The sequence below is a fragment of the Peromyscus leucopus genome, chromosome 7 (assembly GCF_004664715.2).
Source record: "Peromyscus leucopus breed LL Stock chromosome 7, UCI_PerLeu_2.1, whole genome shotgun sequence".
In the NCBI taxonomy this organism is placed as follows: domain Eukaryota; kingdom Metazoa; phylum Chordata; class Mammalia; order Rodentia; family Cricetidae; genus Peromyscus; species Peromyscus leucopus.
Genome location: NC_051069.1, coordinates 29,051,734 through 29,070,024, shown reverse-complemented (window position 1 = coordinate 29,070,024; position 18,291 = coordinate 29,051,734). Strand labels below are relative to the sequence as shown.

Here is an 18,291-nt window from a genome sequence, read left to right as displayed (position 1 = left end):
AGGTGTTTAATTATTTCAGAACTATTTGCTTTTGGGGCTGGGAGTGTAGCTACTCAGTGAGAGTGTGTTTAGTATGGGGTGGGGAAAGGATTTCCTTCTTCTTCTTCTTCTTCTTTTTTTTTTTTTTTTTTTTTTTTTTTTTTTTTTTTGTCAGAACAGGATTTCCCTGTGTAGCCCTGGCTGTCCTGGAACTCAATCTGTAGACCAGGTTGGCTTCGAACTCACAGAGATCCGCCTGCCTCTGCCTCCCAAGTGCTAGGACTAAAGGCATGCGCCACCGCCGCCCGCCACTGCCACCACCACTGTTGTGAGATATCTGTACACTGTGTGAAGATATATCACTATGGTTGGTGTAATAAAAAGCTGAATGGCCAATAGCTAGGCAGGAGGTATAGGTGGAATTTCTGGGGAGAGAAAGGAAGAGGAGGAGGAATTGAGGTGCTCAGTAGAATCCGAGAGACACAGAGAGGAAACAGGAGGTACAAGATGGAAGAGAGGTAATACCACGTGATAGAATGTAGATGAATATAAATGGGTTAATTTAAATTATAAGAGCTATAGGCCAAGCTTTCATAATTAATAAGAAGTTCCGGGGCTGGAGAGATGGCTCAGCGGTTAAGAGCACTGACTATTCTTCCAGAAGACCAGGGTTCAATTCCCAGCACCCACATGGTAGCTCACAACTGTCTGTAACTCCAAGATCTGACACCCTCACACAGACATACATACAGGCAAAACACCAGTGCACATAAAATTTAAAAAAAAAAAAGTCTCCATGTCATTATTCAGGAGTTGGCTGGTGGGACAGAAGAAGACTCATTACATAGCACCTAGCGAAGAGTTCTTTTAAGAAGAACCAGCAGAAGGCCTTGGAGGCCAAGGCCTGTAATCCTAGCCATTTAGGAGGCTGAGGAAGGAGAGTTACAAACCCAAGGCTGCCTAGGCTACAGAGTGAGTTCAAAGCCAACCTAGGCAATGTGAGACCTTGTCTAAAAGTTTAAAACAACTCGAGAGGCAGAGGAAGGAGGATCTCTGTGAGTTCGAGGCCAGCCTGGTCTACAGAGTGAGTTCCAGGAAAGGCGCAAAGTTACACAGAGAAACCCTGTCTCGAAAAAGCTAAAAAAAAAAAAAAAAAAAAAAAAAAAAAAAAAAAAAAAAAAGTTTAAAACAGCTGGCGGTGGTGGCTCACCCCTTTAATCCCAGCACTTGAGAGGCAGAGGCAGGCGGATCTCTGTGAGTTCGAGGCCAGCCTGGGCTACAGTGTGAGACCCAGGACAGGCGCAAAGCTACACAGAGAAACCCTGTCTTGAAAAAACAAAAACAACTCTCCCCCCCCAAAAAAAAAGTTTAAAACCGTTTTAAAGGCCCCGGGGATGTGCAGGATCTTAGATTCAAACTGCAGCCAAATAAAATCAACAAATACAAAATACAGTAGAAAATAAGAGGCAAAGGAAAAGAGAAAATTGGAGAAAGCCCAGTGAAGTCCCTGCTACTCCCATCCTGGAGGTAGGTGAGGGTCTAGGGCAGTGGTTCTCAACCTGTGGGTCATGACCCCCTTGGGGTTGCATATCAGATATTAACATTACTATTCATAACAGTAGCAAAATTACAGTTATGAGGTAGCGAGGAAATAATTTTATGGTTGGGGGTCACCACAACATGAGGCACACTGTATTTAAAGAGTCGCAGCGTTAGGAAGGTTGAGAACTACTGGGCTGAGGTCTTTTCTGCTGCCCATTGCCCTTCCTGAAAGCCACTGACTGGCACTCTCCTTCCCTCTGGAGAGAGTCATGGGTCACTTTGTCAACCGACCTATGTAACAGACATGAGTTCCCACACACAGCTTGCAGCCCCAGCTGTGACTGAGAGCCCTGACCCATGCTGAGAATGGAGTCTGGTGGCAGAAGTTCCGGTCTCCAGGTTCCACTGCTCGCTCCACCCCCCTTTAGGAAGGGTCTCATGTGGCCCAGGCTGGCCTTGAACTTCCTAGGTAACTGAGATTGACTTTGAACTTCCTGTCCTCCTATGTCCACCTCCCAAGTGCTGGGATAAAGCGTGGGCCACTACATCTGGAGCCTGCAGTGCTGGCCACTGAACCTAGTCTTCAAGCATGCTAGGCAAGCAGTCTATCAACTGAGCTACATCCCCTTCCCTCAAGGTTCCATTTCTACTATCTACGGGCCCAAGTCACCTTTTTCTCAACTGAAAAATTAGGGATGGTGACAAGGGCCAGCGTGGGGTTGGCACTGACGTTTTGGTCAGGTAGGAAGCATGACACAAATGTTTCATAAGATAGACAGACATACATGAGCTTGACATACGCCTGAGACTTAACATCCCTGCCACAGGATCCTCAAAGCTGGCAGGCATCTTGCCAAGTGCTTTGAAGACACCTCCCCACCACCACATATCCTGTAGCAGCAAGTGGCAGACCCATATTCACATACTGCATACTGTATAAATATAGGTTTTATTAATAATGAGTGAAATCCCACAAATACAACTGCCATCTGTGTAATGGAGAAAGTACAGAGGACTGAGCACAGGGACTGAGGAGAGAGTCCTGGGGGAGGGGAAATCAGATGTAGGATGAGCCTGGACCCCCCCAAGAAAACAGACACGCTCCGGGTGTGTCTGCCACCTTGGTGTCCCGGCTCTGCTGCTCTGATGTCCAGGAACCAGCTGCTGACCGGAGAAGGGAGGAGATATGTGAACAGAAGTTTGAGTGAGCAGCAGGCAGCTGGAGAAGGGGCAGAAGAGCGAGTGCCATCTTTGAGCACAAAAGGAGGGCCACGGGGGAGCAGCGGCTGAAGCCAGCTCCGCCTATTCTTGTGCTTGTTGGGTCCTGACCTCCAGGAGGCAAGGACCCAGTGCCACCCCTGGCTCAAGAGAGAGGGAAGACTGGGAGAGAGACACCTGCCGAGCCTAGAGCCACACTGGCTCACACCAGCCTCATTCTTAGCCTCCAAAGTGGGATTCCCAGGAGGAGGTTGGCATGGCCGTTCTGCCGCTGCGGCCGCCGCCGTCCGCTCTGTGCCGGTACCAGTCGGCTCCGTGTCGGTTCCACCATCAGTCTTCCCCCGAGCCGTAGGGGTGGTGCGTGTGTGGGGCTAAGATTGTCTGATTGCGTTTGTGTGCCTGTGACTCTTGGAGGGGAAAGGAGCCCGCGGAACTGAGCCTCGGGAACAGCAGAAGGGAGCCCCGAGGCTTCCCCGGCTCACCCCCCAGAATAAAGTGCATTCTCCAGTTCTAGTGGCAGGAGGGAAAGTGACACAGACATTATTGCAGAGGTGCCATTGAGACCTACCCTGACTGAAGGTTTAGGGAAGGGAGTGGGACGTCCCAGGGTCTCTCCAATCTCCAGGATTGGGAGTGGTCACCCAGACAGAAAACCCGGCTTCTGTCCCAACAGATTGTCTAAATCAGCCAAAGTGGGTGGGGGGAGGAAAGGGGAGGAGGAGAAGGAAGAGACTCCCAGAGTCCCTCCTTGCTCCATCCAATGTCCATGATGGGACTCCCTGGGGACCCCACCAGGGCCCAGCCCTGGGACTCCAACCTTATAGCAGCCCAGTTTACAAACACTAAGTGTGGTGGGGACCCCCGGAAGGGGTCACTTTGACCACTTGTAAGTCACGGCCTAGAGAACCCGGGGCTCCCAGGCAAACACAGAGGAGGATGCTTTGGGCGGAGAGGAGAGCGGCAACCTCCCCCGTCGTCTTTGCATGCAAGTGTTGGATAGAGTGGGGAGGAAGCTACAAACGGCATCAACTCGGGAAGACTCCTGGCCTTGAAGGGGAGGGCTGGAGCCCTACCTCCAGGGCTGAGGCTGGGAGCCCAGGCCCACAGCCAACCTGTGGGGCAGCTGTGGGAGAGGAGGGCGGCGGCGGCGGCGGCACCAGCAACCAATGCCCAAGTCTACAAGTTTAAAACAGTCCCAAAGGGCTGGAGCTGGGGGCTTCCTGCCCAGAAGAGGTTTGGAGCAAGGCTCTATCTCTCGGACTTGACCCGGTAGCGGAGCACAAGGTACGCCAGCAGTCGGAGGGCAAGGAAGAAAATGCCCAAGACCAGGAAGTCCATGTAGAGTTTAGCCTCCTCCACATCCAGCTCTCGCAAGATGATCTGTGGATCCCGGAACGGGCACTGTTCGTCTAAGCAGGTCAGGTGTCCTCGCTCCATGCCGTAGATGGTCAGGATCAGACCTTCAAAGCCGTACCTAGGCAAACAGTGGCATCAGAGCAAGACACAGAGCACAGGACCCCTGTCCCTCAGCAATCACCAGAGCCCAGCCACAGTGCCCAGCCACAGTGAGGGTGCAGGGGCAGACATCAGACCTAGCACATCCCCCGCAGAGCGGGCGGGATCTCCTGCGGGGAGGGAGACACACACACCGACCTGACATAGGAGAGGTAGGAGCTCCACTGCAGGTAAGTGGGGATGGTCTTGAAACTGACAAAGAAGCCGGAGAACAGGAGGACCGGGATGGCAGTGACCGGGCCCACAAAGGTGGCCACCTGGAGGAGAGCAGAGAGGGGCCCCCGCTGTCACAGGGTGACCACAGTGCCATCCACCCCTTGGTGGCTCCCATGAGACACCCCCCCCCCCCCCCGCCGCACCTGTGTGACAACTTTCCCACCTGCAGGGAGTTGGAGGCAGCGCCAATCAACAGTCCCAAGGACTGGGCTACTAAGGCGGTGGCTATGGCCAAGGCTGAGAAGAGCAGGAAGCGGCTGGTCTCAGCTGGCTGGCCTGTCATCCAGTACACGATGCTGCAGTACACGACCGGGCACACCACCTGGGGAGCAGCCACAGAGGAGCTTAGGGGCCTAAGTCCTCCCACCGCCTCCCCGGAGAGGGAGTGCTCCCACGGCTCCTCCCCTCCGCCTCCACTGCCACCACTCTTGTTCAGGCAGCTTTTTAGACTGACACGTGGCCCCTTCCTCCCTGACTACATCTCAGATAGCCTTGTTTTGCTGCTCGGTGACTCCTTCCATCTCTGAGTCCCTACAGTTCTTCCCATTAAAACCAGGGTGTGTGTGTGTGTGTGTGTGTGTGTGTGTGTGTGTGTGTTACTGTCAGACATGGGTGTAAAAGCAACAAACACTCCTAACCACTGAGCCATCTCTCCAGCCATATACATGCATACATATACATACATATAATATACATATACATATGACTTGTTTTGCCAGTCGGTAGTGGTTCACGCCTTTAATCCCAGCACTCCGGAGGCAGAGGCAGGCGGCTCTGTGAGTTGAGGCCAGCCTAGTCTACAGAGTGTGTTCCAGGACAGGCACCAAAACTACATGGAGAAACCCTGTCTCGAAAAAATAAACAACAAAAAGCCTTGTTTTTATTTATGTGTATGTGTGTATGTCTCTGTATATATATGCCACCTATGAGCAAGTATCCATGGAGGCCAGAAGAGGGTATTGTATCCCCTGCAGGTTGAGTTACAGGTGGTAGTGAGCCGCTTGATGTGGGTGTGGGGGAACTGAACTCTAGTCCTCTGGAAGAGCAGCAAGCGTGTTTAACCTTTAATCACTGAACTGTTTCTCTAGTCTCCTTATATTATTAAAGAATTAACTCTCTGGCTGGAGGGATGCCTCAGGGGTTAAGAGTGCTGACTCTTCTTCCAGAGGATCTGAGTTCAATTCCCAGCACCCACATGGCAGCTCACAACTATCTGTAACTCCAGTTTCAGGGGACTCCCACATCCGTGGCAAAAACACAAATGCACATAAAAATAAAATAAAAATATATTTAAAAAAAAAAAGAATTAACTCTCTGCAGCAGAGAGCTCCGTTTCCCCTTGAGGCTGCCACCTTTTGCATACAAAGAAGCAGACATGTGGGTTGGGCAAGTCTAGAGATCTAAAGTACACAGCAGAGACTCTAGTTACTGAGGTACAATATATCTATATTTTTTTGTTAAATAAGCATATCTTAGATGCTCTTATCATAAAAAATAAGATGATGATGGGCTTACTAATTTGCTTCATTTTGCTTACTATACCTAACCTTTAACATCAGTTGTAAATCTCAAATAGAAGTGATAACTTCTTAGCACTTGGGAGGCTGAGACAGGGGGATCACCACGAGTTCAAGGTCAGCTTGGTCTAGATGGTCAGTTCCAGTACAGCCTGGGCTTCAAGACTGAGGCCCCACTTCAGAAACCCCTAATAAAATAAAATAAATGATATTTTTTCTTTGGCAGTGCTGGGAATGGAACCCCAGATATTATGCATGAAGGGCAGGCACTCTAGTCCCATCCCTCCGTGCCCTGTGCTACCAAGTGAGACCTTGTCTCAAAACACACACACACACACACACACACACACACACACACACACACACACACACACGCTGCCCAAACAAGCTCATGGGAAACAGGAACTCCGCTCACTAGCTACAGTTGCACAGGTTGGTCCCCCCACCCCCACCCCCACCCCTGCACAAAGGCTCCCAGCCCCCAGCAGAGACAACCAGAGGCCAAGATCTGGCTTGTATTTCTCTCATTAAGTTCTGTACATGGCAGAGGACAGTCTACTTCCACTTTTGCTATTTGTTCATTTGAGACAGATACCTCATGCAGTTCCTTTTTATCTCAAGCTGTGGGTGACCTTGAATTCCTAATCATCCTGCTTCAGCCCCCAAGTGTTGAGATTACCAGCCACACCTAGCTAAGGGACACTTTTCTGTGATTTCCACAAAAGTACTCTATGGATTATTGGTAGCCCTGAAGCTTCGAACAAGGTGGTAATGTGATTAACAAGTGCCATCTGGTATTTTGGGGGCATTTAGACTGTGACAAGCTCTCTTCTAAAAACTTTATAGTCAGCAAGATGGTTCAGCAGGTAAAGGTACCTGCCTGCTGGTCTGACAATCAGAGTTCAGTCCCTAGAATCCACATAATGAAGAGAGAGAACTGAATTCTGTAAGCTGTCCTCTGACCTCCCCACATACACTGTGGCAAAAGTGTGTATGCACACATAAGATAAATTAATAAATAAATGTAAAAAAAAAAACATTGCTGGGCATAGTGACGAATGCCTTTAATCCCAGCTCTGGAGGCAGAGGCAGGCAGATATCTGAGAGTTCAAGGCCAGCCTGGTCTACCTATTGTTCTACTACCTACGAGTTCTAGAACAACCAGAGCTATGTAGAGAGACCCATCTCAAATAAAATAAAACAAAAAATTAAACTTTAGCTGGGCAGTGGTGGCGCACGCCTTTAATCCCAGCACTTCGGAGGCAGAGGCAGGTGGATCTTTGAGTTCGAGGCCAGCCTGGGCTACAGAGCGAGTTCCAGGATAGCAAGGACTAAACAGAGAAACCCTGTTTTGAAAAACCAAAATAATAATAATAATAATAATAATAATAATAATAATAATAATAAAACCTAATATGCATTCACTCACAGAATTCTAAAGTACAACCCTGAGGAAGACACTGGTGTCATTCTGTCTTACAGGTGGGGGCACTACTAAAGCAAAGAGAAACTGGGTGGTTTGCAGTGCCTTACAGCTTGAAAGTAAGTAAGGCTCCAGGACCTCTGAGCTCACTGCTGCCTATCACCGATAGAGACATCTGCTATTCTGCTATTCTGCTCAGCTTTTTATTTATTTATTTTGGGATAGGGAATCACACTGTAGCTCGGGCTGGACTTGAACTCATGGCAATCCTCCTCTCTCAGCCCCCTCCCCCACCCCCACTGCCAAGTGTTGGAATGAGGTGAGCCACTACATCTGGCTACAGTTTTCTCATTAGACCACACATTCCATGAGATCACCTCTGAACCTGCTCGAGGCAGTAGTCATGAAGAGACTCACCTGAAAGGGCACATCGGCCATTGTCTTGGCCAGGTAATAGGCTTTGAGACTGTACCAGTAGTTCAAGTGCTCCCTCATGAAGACCGCCATCTCTAAGGGAACTGAGGGCACAGGTAGGTCAGGCTGCACAGGCTAAGCCTCGGCCCCTGCCTCGTGCCCAGCACCCCCCACCCGCCAGGCAGATCAGCTCACAGGTGAGCACCGTGGGCATGAGGGCCGCAAACATGAGGAAGAGCATGGAGAAGAAGAGGAAGCCGGTGTTGTTGAAAACCTTGCTGGCATCGTCGCCAATGTGCAGGTAGAGGAGGCCGATGAGCACGCCAATCAATACGTGTGACATAAACCGCAAGTGGGTCAGGACCTATGCACGGGTCATCAAGAGAAGAGGTATGAAGCCGGGCGGCGGTGGCACACGCCTTTAATCCCAGCACCTGGGAGGCAGAGCCAGGCAGATCTCAGTGAGTTTGAGGCTAGCCTGGTCTACAGAGCGAGTTCCTGGACAGCCAAGACTGTTACACAGAGAAACCCCATCTTGAAAAACCAAAACAGAGAGAGAGAGGAGAGAGAGAGAAGAGAGAAAGAGAGAGAGAGAGAGAGAGAGAGAGAGAGAGAGAGAGAGAGAGAGAGAAGAGGTGTGTGTTCCAGGACAAGGGAATGGGGGTAGGGATACAGGGGAGGCCATGCTAGAATAGGAACTCAGGGGTTCCCTGCAGGTACACAGAGCCAAGGTACATCGCATGGGACAGCAGTGTCCCCAGTCTCCATCCCAGAGGCTGAGAGCCCAAGACCTCCAGCCTGTACCTCCTGCCCCCTCGGCCTGACATCTCACCGTGTCCCTGAGGATGGACAAGAAAGTCCTCTTGAAGAGGATGCAGAACTGGGTGAGGGTGCTGGTGGCGAAAGTGTGGCTTTCTATAGGATCCACTTCCTAGAGAGAAGGAACGGGACCGGGTGAGTGTGGCCTACCCACCCACTGCCCATCTCCCAGTGGACAGGAGAGTCCCGAGCCCTTCCCAGGACAAGGCCCAGGACTGCAGAAGGAAGAGCCTTTGCCCCTGAGCTGCTCACCTTGAAGCTGCTTTAGGAGTGAAAAACCTCAGGGAGATTGAGGGTGGAAGGGAGAGAGAGCAGATAAAGATGCTGGGGGGGGGGCAGGAGTCAAAGGCTCTCTTGGCCATAACTGTGTGTATAGGCCACTGACTCTCCCATTGCACAATGATGACAATGATTAGTAACCATAGCCAAGCCTCCAGTTTTCCAGAGTGATGGCATCTCACCTAAGGAAGGGATCTGGCACTAGGTAGACCCTGACTGCACCAGCTACCTGCTAAGAGCCTGAGTGATTTGCTAGTTAGTCTTCCCACTTGTTCTGGGAAGCTAGTGTGGTCCGAGATAACAGCAGACCATACTGGCCCCGAGGTCAGCAACTGCACTGGTCATGCTTTCCAGATGGTCCCTAAGCAGGCACTGAGGGCAGGCAGCGCACCAACGATGCTCACAGGAGCTCTGGAGGAATGGGTGGACGGGAAGTCCCAAGCTCGGGAGGTCACACTGCTGTTAACAGTAGGTCTGTTCCAAACACGGGGCCTCCTATTATACAGCGGTGGCGAGGCCTCTGGGGACAGCTTCTTTGGCAGGGTCTCCCCTCCCCCACTCTGCCCTCTGCACCCCACTCACCGGAGGGCAAGAGGCGCAGTGGGCAGGGACCTCATTCTTCTCTGGGCTGCTCTTCTTCTCAGCCATGGTGCAAAGACCATTCTGCACAGCCCTGACCAGAAGGGGGTTCAGGTCTCCATACTCGCCAGAGGCCACCTCGATAACTAAGGGGACACAGAGCAGAGTGCTCAGCTAGGCTTCACCCTCAGTTCCCAAGGGCAGAGCAGCCCCTCTTTGGTACAGGGGGAAGGCTCTCTGTCCCCACGAGGCCTCCATGACCAAACCCAAAGTGTGGCCATCTTCTGTAGCCCACCTCCTCACCGGAGCCCTCACTTACTGAAGTCCGCAGGGTTATGGTAGGTAGGGCAGTGCAAGCCAAGCCCCTTCAGATAGGGAATGAGGTTGGTAACCATGCCCTTGAAGATGCATTGTCCCTGGCTCAGGATGTAGAGCTGAGGTAGAGAGGAACACATGAGGAAAGCATGACCCGTGGGCTGGGGGACCCCACCGACACTTCTATCCCTCTATCACAGGCCAGTCTTCTTGGAGACTCGGGGATACCGACCTTGTCAAACATTTCAAAGAGCTTGGCGCTGGGCTGGTGGATGGTGCAGATGACGGTTCGGCCCCCATGGGCTAGGGACTTCATGAGGGACACCACTTGGAAACAAGAAGCGCTGTCTAGACCGCTGTCCAGAGAGAAGTCACCAGGGACCAGTGAGGTGGGTGGGGCTGAGAGGTGGTGAGTGAGGTGGGCTAGCTTCTGCGAATGGGATGGGTCTAGTGGGAAGGCACCCACCCCTCTGGCCACTGTGTGCTGCCTGGTTTTTATCAACTTGACACATTGGGCAAGAAGGAACAGTAATTGAGAAGATACCTCCGTAAGAGCAGCCTGTGGGGGCATTTTTCTGATTAATGATTGACGTGGGAGGGCAGAGCCTAATACGTGTGGTGCCATCCCATCAGGTGGTCCTGAGTTTTTTATATATATATGTGTGTGTGTGTGTGTGTGTGTGTATGTATATATATATGTATATATATATATATATATATATATATATATATATACATACACACATACACACCTCAGAGAACAAGCCTCAGAGAACAAGCTAGTGAACAGCCTTCCTCCATGGTGTCTGCCTCTGTTCCTGCCCTCGGGTGCCTCAATGATGGACTGTGATCTGAACATGCAAGCCAAATAAACCCTTCCTTCCCTCCCGCGTTGCTTTTGGCCACGGCCTTCCTTTCTCCGGCCGCAGAACCAGAAAGCACGGCAGGACGAACTCCCAGATCCCGCACACCTTGTGTGGCTCAGATATTTGCAAGCCCAGGGCACTGCTCAGTGTGAAAACCCCTGTGCCAAGCACCTCTTGCATGCCAGGCACGGAAATGACAGGGCCCGTGTTGGACTGGTCTAGAGAGAGACAGACAAGCTTGTCGTCGTCATCGTCGACTTGAGGGGATGTGGAAAGTGTAGTGGCAACACCAAGTGGAAGACTAGCAGGGAACCAGCCATGCCGTAAGGTAGCAGTGGGTTGGGGTATAGGCGGAGAAGGCTGAGTCTATCTAGAAAGAGCAAGCGCTTGTGAAGGGACAATGAACGGAGTCACGGTGAAGGGCATTCCACACAGAAGACACAGCAAGGGTCAGGCTGGGGGGCGTGGAACCCGGGGTTGGCTGGGAACTGTGGGCAGCTCAGCGTTATTAGAACATAAACTATGAAAGATGGGAGAAGAGGCCGCCTGACTGCTTTGATGGCAAGTGGGACTCATTTGTGCGGTTTGAAGCAGGAGAGTGGAACTTTCTAGACTTGTTTAGAAAGCCCATTCTGGCCACAGGTTGGAGAAAGGTGCCCGGGAACCTGAAGGCAGGGAGATGAGTCTTGATGATGCTCTGAGCTCAAGCAATAGGGACAGGGGGTGGGCAGATCTGAGAGCTACCCAAAGGAGGATTCGATGGCTGTTGAGAAGAGGAGAGGGAGTTGTCGATCAGGAAGGGGGAGGGGGAGGAAGGGCGCATCCAGAGCTCTACCTGGATGAAAGTCAGGGCAGCTTGGCTCCAACTGGATTAGCAAGGATGGAGTCCCCAGAAGGCTGCGAGCAGGAGATCTGGTCTCCAGCCAGGGAGCCATGAACCAGACACCATATCCAGCCCCGGCTCAGGGCTGAGAAGAGGAAAACCCAGGTCAAGAGAAGCTGGGAGATACCTGGTAGGCTCATCAAAGAACATGACCGGTGGGTTGTTGACCAGCTCCAAGGCAATAGCCAGGCGCTTCCTCTGCCCTCCGGAGAGCAGGGCTGTCCTCGTGTGAGAGCAAGACATCAGACCCAGGGCTGTCAGGATCTCCGTCACCTGTAGGCACCCCACCCAGCCGTAGTCAGCCTCGGTGTCTCTGCTTCACCTAAGCAGCACCCCACTTTCATAAAGCATGGCCCTTAAGCCCTTGGTCCCCACCCAACTTGGGGCCTCAGAACGGCTCCACCCCTGGCCCCGCACTTACCAGCTCCTTCTTCACCTCCTGCTTCTCACTCAGCTTCAGGTTGGCAGAGACCTAAAAAGCGATATCCAAGTGAGGAAGGCTTGCGTGGCAGTCCCCGCCACCCCCTTCAGCTGGCGACAGAAGGGGAGCTTGGAGGAGGAGAAGGCCACCCTCTCCTCACCATCATGGCTTCCAGCACTGTGAGGTGTGGCAGAAGCATGTCATCCTGCATGATGTAACAGGACATCTTGCGGAAGGTCCTCAGATCTCGCGGCCTCCCATTAACCAGGATCTGCCCCTTCATCCCAGACTCCCTGCAGGGAGAATGGTTGGTGATGAGCACCAAAGCCGCTTAAGAACGCCTTCTGGGCTCCCTCAGGAGGGTGGGTCCCCCTCCTGAGTCCTCACTTCCATTCCTCATGCTCACCTATACCCTGCCAAGATGTTCATGAGCGTGGACTTGCCAGCCCCGGAGGGGCCCATGATGCCAATCAGCTCTCGGCGGCAGAACTTACCAGACAGGCACTTGAGGAGGGTCTTGTAACCTGCAGCAAGGACAGGAGGAGTCACTGGTGAGGGCTAATGGATCAGAGGCATCCTCAAAACTCTCAAAGAGGAGGCCTGGGGAGAGGGCTCAGTCAGTAAAACGCTTGCCTCATAAGCACTAGGAAGCACCCTAGTTCCATCCCCACAACTCACTTAAACTGCCTGGCTCAACCCTTGCATAGTGATCCCTGCCTATAACCCCCAGGCTCAGGTGTCTGGGACAAGGAGATGGTTGTGAGTTCAAAGCCAGTCTGGACGACAGAGTCTGATACCCTGTCAAAAACAAAACAAAACAAACAAGCAAGCAAAAGGGCAGGAGATGTGGCTCAGCAGTTAAGAGTGGGCACTGCTCTCGTGAGGACGCGAGTTCTGTTCCCAGCACCCACTCTCAGTGGCTCACAACTACCTGTAACTCAGGCTCCAGGGGATATGATGCCCTCTTCTGGACTCTGCAGGTACCTGCACTCACAAATTAGCAGCACACACACACACACACACACACAGAGTTAGTTAGTTACTTACTTACTTACTTAGTTACTTAGTTACTTAGTTTTTTGAGACAGGGTTTCTCCGTGTAGCTTTGTGCCTTTCCTGGAACTCACTCTATAGACCAGGCTGGCCTCGAACTTACAGAGATCCACCTGCCTCTACCTCCCGAGTGCTGGGATTAAAGGCGCGTGCCACCACTGCCCGGCCACACACACATTTTAAAATAATAATTTCTCTCTGACAACAATAACAAAAAGGCTGGAATTGGTGGTGCACACTTGTAACCCCAGTGTTGAGAAGGCTAACACAGGTAGTTCCCTGGACCCTCACGGGCCAGCCAGAGATCCTGTCTCAAAGAGCAAGGTGGATGGCTTTGGGGAAATGACATGTGAGGTTGCCCCACATGCACATGCAAGCGCCACACACACACACACACACACACACACACACACACACACACACACACACGGCGGGGGGCACTCTTAGAATAGGGTTAGTCACAGGTGAGGTAGCCACTGCTGAGTGGAACTGTCAGGATGGGCAAGCGTACACAGTAGCTCCCACCCTCTCATCCCGTGCCTCTAGAAATGACTGCCACTAGGGTGGAGTCCAGGGGCTAAGAGTCCTTTGGAGGCTGTGGGAAAGCTGACGCCTCTCCTGAGTGGCTGTAGTGAGGGCACTGAGGTCCTAGGAGACCAGGCTCTCCCCTCTCACACACTCCCGAGATCGCACGGAGCAGCCCGAGCTGGCTGCCTGTCGTCCTGTGTTCCTGCGGCATTTTTCACACGCCAGAGTGTTTGTCACTTCATGTGCCTGTGCTCACGCCCCTCCCCCAAACCCTGAGTCAGGGAACGTCTTGGGGGAAGGGTCTGTGTCTTATTCATCTTTCTTGTCTGTCTGGAATGTAATAGATGCTCAGTAAGCGTGTTTTCGCAGAGCTTTTGCTCTATTCTGGGGAGGGAAAAAAAAAGCCTTTGCATCTTCTCTGCCCTACAAGCTTGTCTCTCCAGCCCCAAACATGGCCGGCTCATAACATTTCACCTGTCAGTCACTTGCTTTAGGCAGCATGTGCATAAAGCACAGCAATATGGAGTCAGGTGGATCTGGCTCAAACTCTGGATCCACATGACCAGCTGTGTGGCCTGAGGCAAGTTGCTTGACTTCTCTGGGCTCCAGGTTCCTCATCTGTGAAGTGAGGATGATGGCGCCTGCCTCAGAGCTGTTGTAAAGAGTCAATGAGCTAACAACATATGTAAAGCATATGGCTCAGGGCTTGGCACACACAGTGCGTTTCACAAGCCATATTGCATTACAATTCCATTTGACAAATGCTCATTGAGCTCTACTATGTACCAAGCTCTGTACCAGACATGGGGCAAAAAAAAAATAAACGAGGAAGGAAGGACAAGGTTTCTGCATTCAAGAAAGGCACAGACTAGGTAGGACAGATGGACAGGAACACCTACGGTGTGAAGGAAAGACAGAAGAGCGGGAGAGGGGGCCAGAGCAAGTCACTCTCAGAAGGCGGACAGCAAGGTGGAAATCAGGAGTGACTTCATGGAAGAGGTGGCATTGCAGGCGCGGAGGGAGAACAGAAGCCCCCGGGCTTTAGGAGACAAAACTCTGCTATAGCATAATCCAGGGGACAGAGGCCAGAGACTGTACTGAGGCAACTGATGAGCAGGGGGTGGAGACAGCGGGGAGGCCAGGGGCCAGGGCCTTGTCTGCTAAGCTTACAGACCTGCCGTGATGAGAACTCAAGCCTCCACCCCTGCTCTAGTCCAAAGCCCAGTCCTTAGCAGAGACAAGGAGAGTCTACCCTTCTGACCTGCTGTCCATGCCCCCCGGGGCCACGCCCCCATTGGACTGGACCACACCAACTGCCTGCCCAGAGCCTGTTACCCTCAGCCGTTCCTCCCAAGGCCACACAGCCAGGTCTTGACTGGGAGAAGAAGGTCTCGGGTCTCGGGACCTCTCCTAAGCTCTCCTCATGGTCAGTCAGAAAGATGCCGGCCACGCTCCCCAGCAGACATCCCACAGAGCCACCCACGGGAAGTGACTTCTGCAGAGAAGAAACTGCAGCCGTGAACCTTCCCCCCAGTCCGATGCCAGAGCCGATGCCGGCCAAAGCCAAGGCCTAGCACAAATATCATCTTACACTCGCTTGCCTTTCACAAAGCACTTTCAAGATACCAACTCAGCTGAGCTCCCCAAGAAGCCCACGAGGAAAGTTGGGCCAAGAAAGGACCTTCAGCGTGCGTACCAAAGGCCACACAGCTTCCCTCGGCCTGAAAGCATTTGTCTCTTACCTCCCCCTGTATCGCAACTGCTCGGGCACGTGAGAGACCTGCAGACCTCCCACTGGAGAGACATGCATGTTCCCATCTTGCTTCGGTCAATAGCTCCGTGATTTTGTCCAATCGCTAAATCTTTTAATTATTTATTTAGGTTTTTGGAGATGAGGTCTTCCTATGTACTCCAGGCTAGCCTTGAACTCACAACCATCCTGCCTCAGCCTCCACTGTGATGAGGTCACAGGTGTGTGCCATTATGCCTGGGAAGTCATTAGGGTCTGTGATTCCTCATCTATAAAAGAATAATAGTTGGCTGGTGTGTAGCTCAGTGATAGAGTGGATGCCTAGCATAAGGAAGGCGCTGGCTTCCAACCCCATCTTTAAAAAAAAAACATAGTCGTGTTCCCTCCCAAGGACTTAATAGGGTTCTTAGGTTATTAAGTGGGATCACTAATAATGAATTGAATGTGTTTGAAAAAATAAATGTCATACACAGTTAGAGGAGACTGGTGATGGATCCTTACCCAGGGAAGGCAGCACTCTCCCCCAGATCCCTCATGCTTCCCTCTCTGGCACCCTTAATCTTTCTGTCTTCTCAGAGGACAGAGGGAGCCAAAGAATGAAGAAGCCAGGCAAAGGAGAGCAGAGGGCAGAAAGGGGGCCAGGACTAGAAGCCAGAGAAATGGATAAGAGGGTAGATGAGGCTGGCAAGGTCCAAAGGGAGGAGTCCCCAGCCGGGGCACCCATCACCCTGATAAGGAGAAGTACCTAATCTAGCCACATTTCTTTTTACCGTAAAGTTCTGAAAGCCAAGAAAATAGCAAGGACCTCACCATTCCTCCACCCAGGGCCGGTGTGAGAACGGAAAGAGACTGTTTAGGCCTAGGGTGTTGGAGAGGAGCCCATATGCCTCAGGGTCTCCTGGCTCAAACCCCCAGGACCCTTTGGCCACCTATGGAAGTGAGCAAACATGTAGAGACAGCTCACACTGAGCCCTGCTCTGAAGCACCCCAAAGCTATGACACTGTCTGAGCTCCACCCCTAACCCACACCCAGTTCTGGGAAACAAACCCAGTTTCTAGGTTCCCAGCCCGGCTGCTGGATTGGGACAGGCCAGAGCTCTGGGAAACCTGTCCTGATGGGCAGGAGAGAGAAGCAGGTGGAACCACAGGGCTAGGCTTTGGGCTCTGCTCTGATTCTTACTAGCAGGGGGACACTGGTCAGGTTATTCAACTTCCCCAGGCCTCAGTTTCCTCGTCGGTGACATCTCTCCTGTCTAATCGACCCCCTTCCCGTTTCCAGGGACTGTGTCAAGATGTGAGTGGAGTAAGATGGCGGAGATGAGAACATCTTTAAAAACAGGTGTACGAATACTGTTGGACATGGAAGAGAACCTCCACAGTTAGAGTGCACCTCTTCCCCAAACCAGCCTTCATAGCCAGGGAGAGAGAGAGAGAGAGAGAGAGAGAGAGAGAGAGAGAGAGAGAGAGAGAGAGAGAGAGACTTAGAGTCTGAGAGACTAACTCAAGGACCAGAGGTCATAGGGTCTATTTAGAAGAGAAAACTTTAATAGCCAATGGAACTTAGCTTCCTAGTGCTGGCAGATGTGAGGAGCAAGGATCTTGTACCCCAGCTGCATGCGATGAGTGAGGGTTAGGACCTCCAAAGCTGGCAGAGTGAGATAGCCCCCAGGCCTTATGTTCCAGAAGAGGCGACTCCGGGGAGAACCCCCAGTTCCCCGTGGGGCTGCCACCTACCCCGTTTGCGCCAGCAGGGCCCCTCCCGCACGGAATAGGACAGTTCCACGAACTCGATGTCCACAGCAGAGCGCTTGGGCAGGTGAGAGAAGCGCTGTGCTTCTGTGATGTGGTTCTCCACCTTCTTTAGATGAGTGGTCAGCACAGGAGGCTCTGCCCCGTCCTCCAGCGCCACAGCCATGGCCACAGCCCCAGGCCCCAGACCACAGCCCACGGCCTCCAGTGCCTTCTCCGCCATCACACGGCCGGCCTGAAGGAAGAGGGCCTGCTTAGCTCCGGGCCAACCCTCCCAGCCCTTGCTCAAAGCACCATAGCTTTCCGATGCTGCCCCGCCTCCACTCCCCCTAACCCTGCCTCCTTCTCAGGGCAGATCCCCAACTGTCAGCACCCCTCTTCCCGCCCGCCCGGTCTCCTGCACCGGGCAGCACACTCCCAGGACAGTGACACCCAGTCGCGACCTCTCTTCGGTCTTGGTCAGTTCCAGCCTGGCCTGGCCTTGCCCGCTCCTCCCTCCCCGCCGCGGCCTTAATCTCCTTACCCCGCAGGCCGGCAGTCCCTGGGGGCCGGGCGAGGGCGGCCACCGGCTCGGAGGTCGAAGAAACTGGGCGGTACAGGGTGGGCCCGGGGAGGCTCTGGCCTTGGCTCCGCGCCCCCCTCTGCACGGACCAGTGCCGCTCCTCGGCCGGCCTCCCCATCCCGCGCCGGTGGCCGTGCGCCTCCGGACTGTCCCCAGAGGCAGCCGCAGACCCCAGACCCTCCACGCCGACCCTCTGTCCCCCACTCGCCTGGTCACCTTGACGCGCCTCCGATCGGCGAGACGCAAGGATGCTCAGCAGAGATGCTCCACCGGGATGCTCGACCCGGATGCTCAGCGCCGCAGCGCGGGAGGTGGACACTCCCGGCTCTCCTCACCTGCCTCCGGTGCGGCACCGGCGCCCCGGCTCCCTGTCCCGGTGGCCCCGGCCGGGGCGGGGCCAGGCCGGGGCGGGCAGTGGAGGAAGGCCAGGCTCGGGTCAGAAAGGATGACACGGTTGCAGAGGGATGGTTGAGGTGTCGCCCTGACCTCACTTGGATGAACTCGCGGGCTTCTCGTAGTCTGGTCCCAAGCGCTTGTCCTCCGGAGCTAGTCCGGCGACAGCGTTCTCTTCCAAGCTTCTGCTCGCCGGTCCTGCTGCTCTTAAAGGGCCCGTGCCTCCCCACACCCGGCGGATGGCAGGGATGGAGGTGTCGAGAGCAACGC

At 53.1% G+C, this 18,291-nt stretch overlaps 1 protein-coding gene across 3 annotated transcripts; it reads right to left on the bottom strand.

The window, feature by feature from the left end:
- Window positions 1-2,453: 2,453 nt before the first annotated feature.
- On the bottom strand, window positions 2,454-18,053 carry Abcg4 (ATP binding cassette subfamily G member 4). Of its 3 annotated transcripts, none has more exons than XM_037207570.1 (15): window positions 17,837-18,053; window positions 17,052-17,301; window positions 12,393-12,510; window positions 12,147-12,279; window positions 11,987-12,037; window positions 11,693-11,838; window positions 10,049-10,172; window positions 9,821-9,935; window positions 9,505-9,647; window positions 8,657-8,755; window positions 8,020-8,188; window positions 7,828-7,928; window positions 4,634-4,792; window positions 4,393-4,511; window positions 2,454-4,213 (listed from the first exon to the last, which is right to left on the bottom strand). In XM_037207570.1, exons 2-15 carry the CDS (start codon window positions 17,287-17,289, stop codon window positions 3,988-3,990), a joined length of 1,941 nt encoding a protein of 646 aa, XP_037063465.1. In that variant the 5' UTR covers window positions 17,290-17,301; window positions 17,837-18,053; the 3' UTR covers window positions 2,454-3,987. The 3 variants fall into 3 exon arrangements, with proteins under 3 accessions (XP_037063465.1, XP_028722179.1, XP_028722182.1); XM_028866346.2 differs by having other exon boundaries at window positions 17,845-17,926; XM_028866349.2 differs by lacking the exons at window positions 17,052-17,301; window positions 17,837-18,053 and adding an exon at window positions 14,131-14,805.
- Between the last annotated feature and the right edge of the window lie 238 nt (window positions 18,054-18,291).

Bases quoted from the DNA above. Each gene is read 5' to 3' on its own strand.
- Abcg4 (XM_037207570.1), bottom strand. From the start codon at position 17,289: ATGGCGGAGAAGGCACTGGAGGCCGTGGGCTGTGGTCTGGGGCCTGGG. The intron at 12,038-12,146 runs GTGAGGAGAGGG...ATCGCTTTTTAG, and splicing joins CAGTGCTGGAAGCCATGATG to GTCTCTGCCAACCTGAAGCT. The intron at 7,929-8,019 runs GTGAGCTGATCT...CTGTGCCCTCAG, and splicing joins CATGCCCACGGTGCTCACCT to TTCCCTTAGAGATGGCGGTC.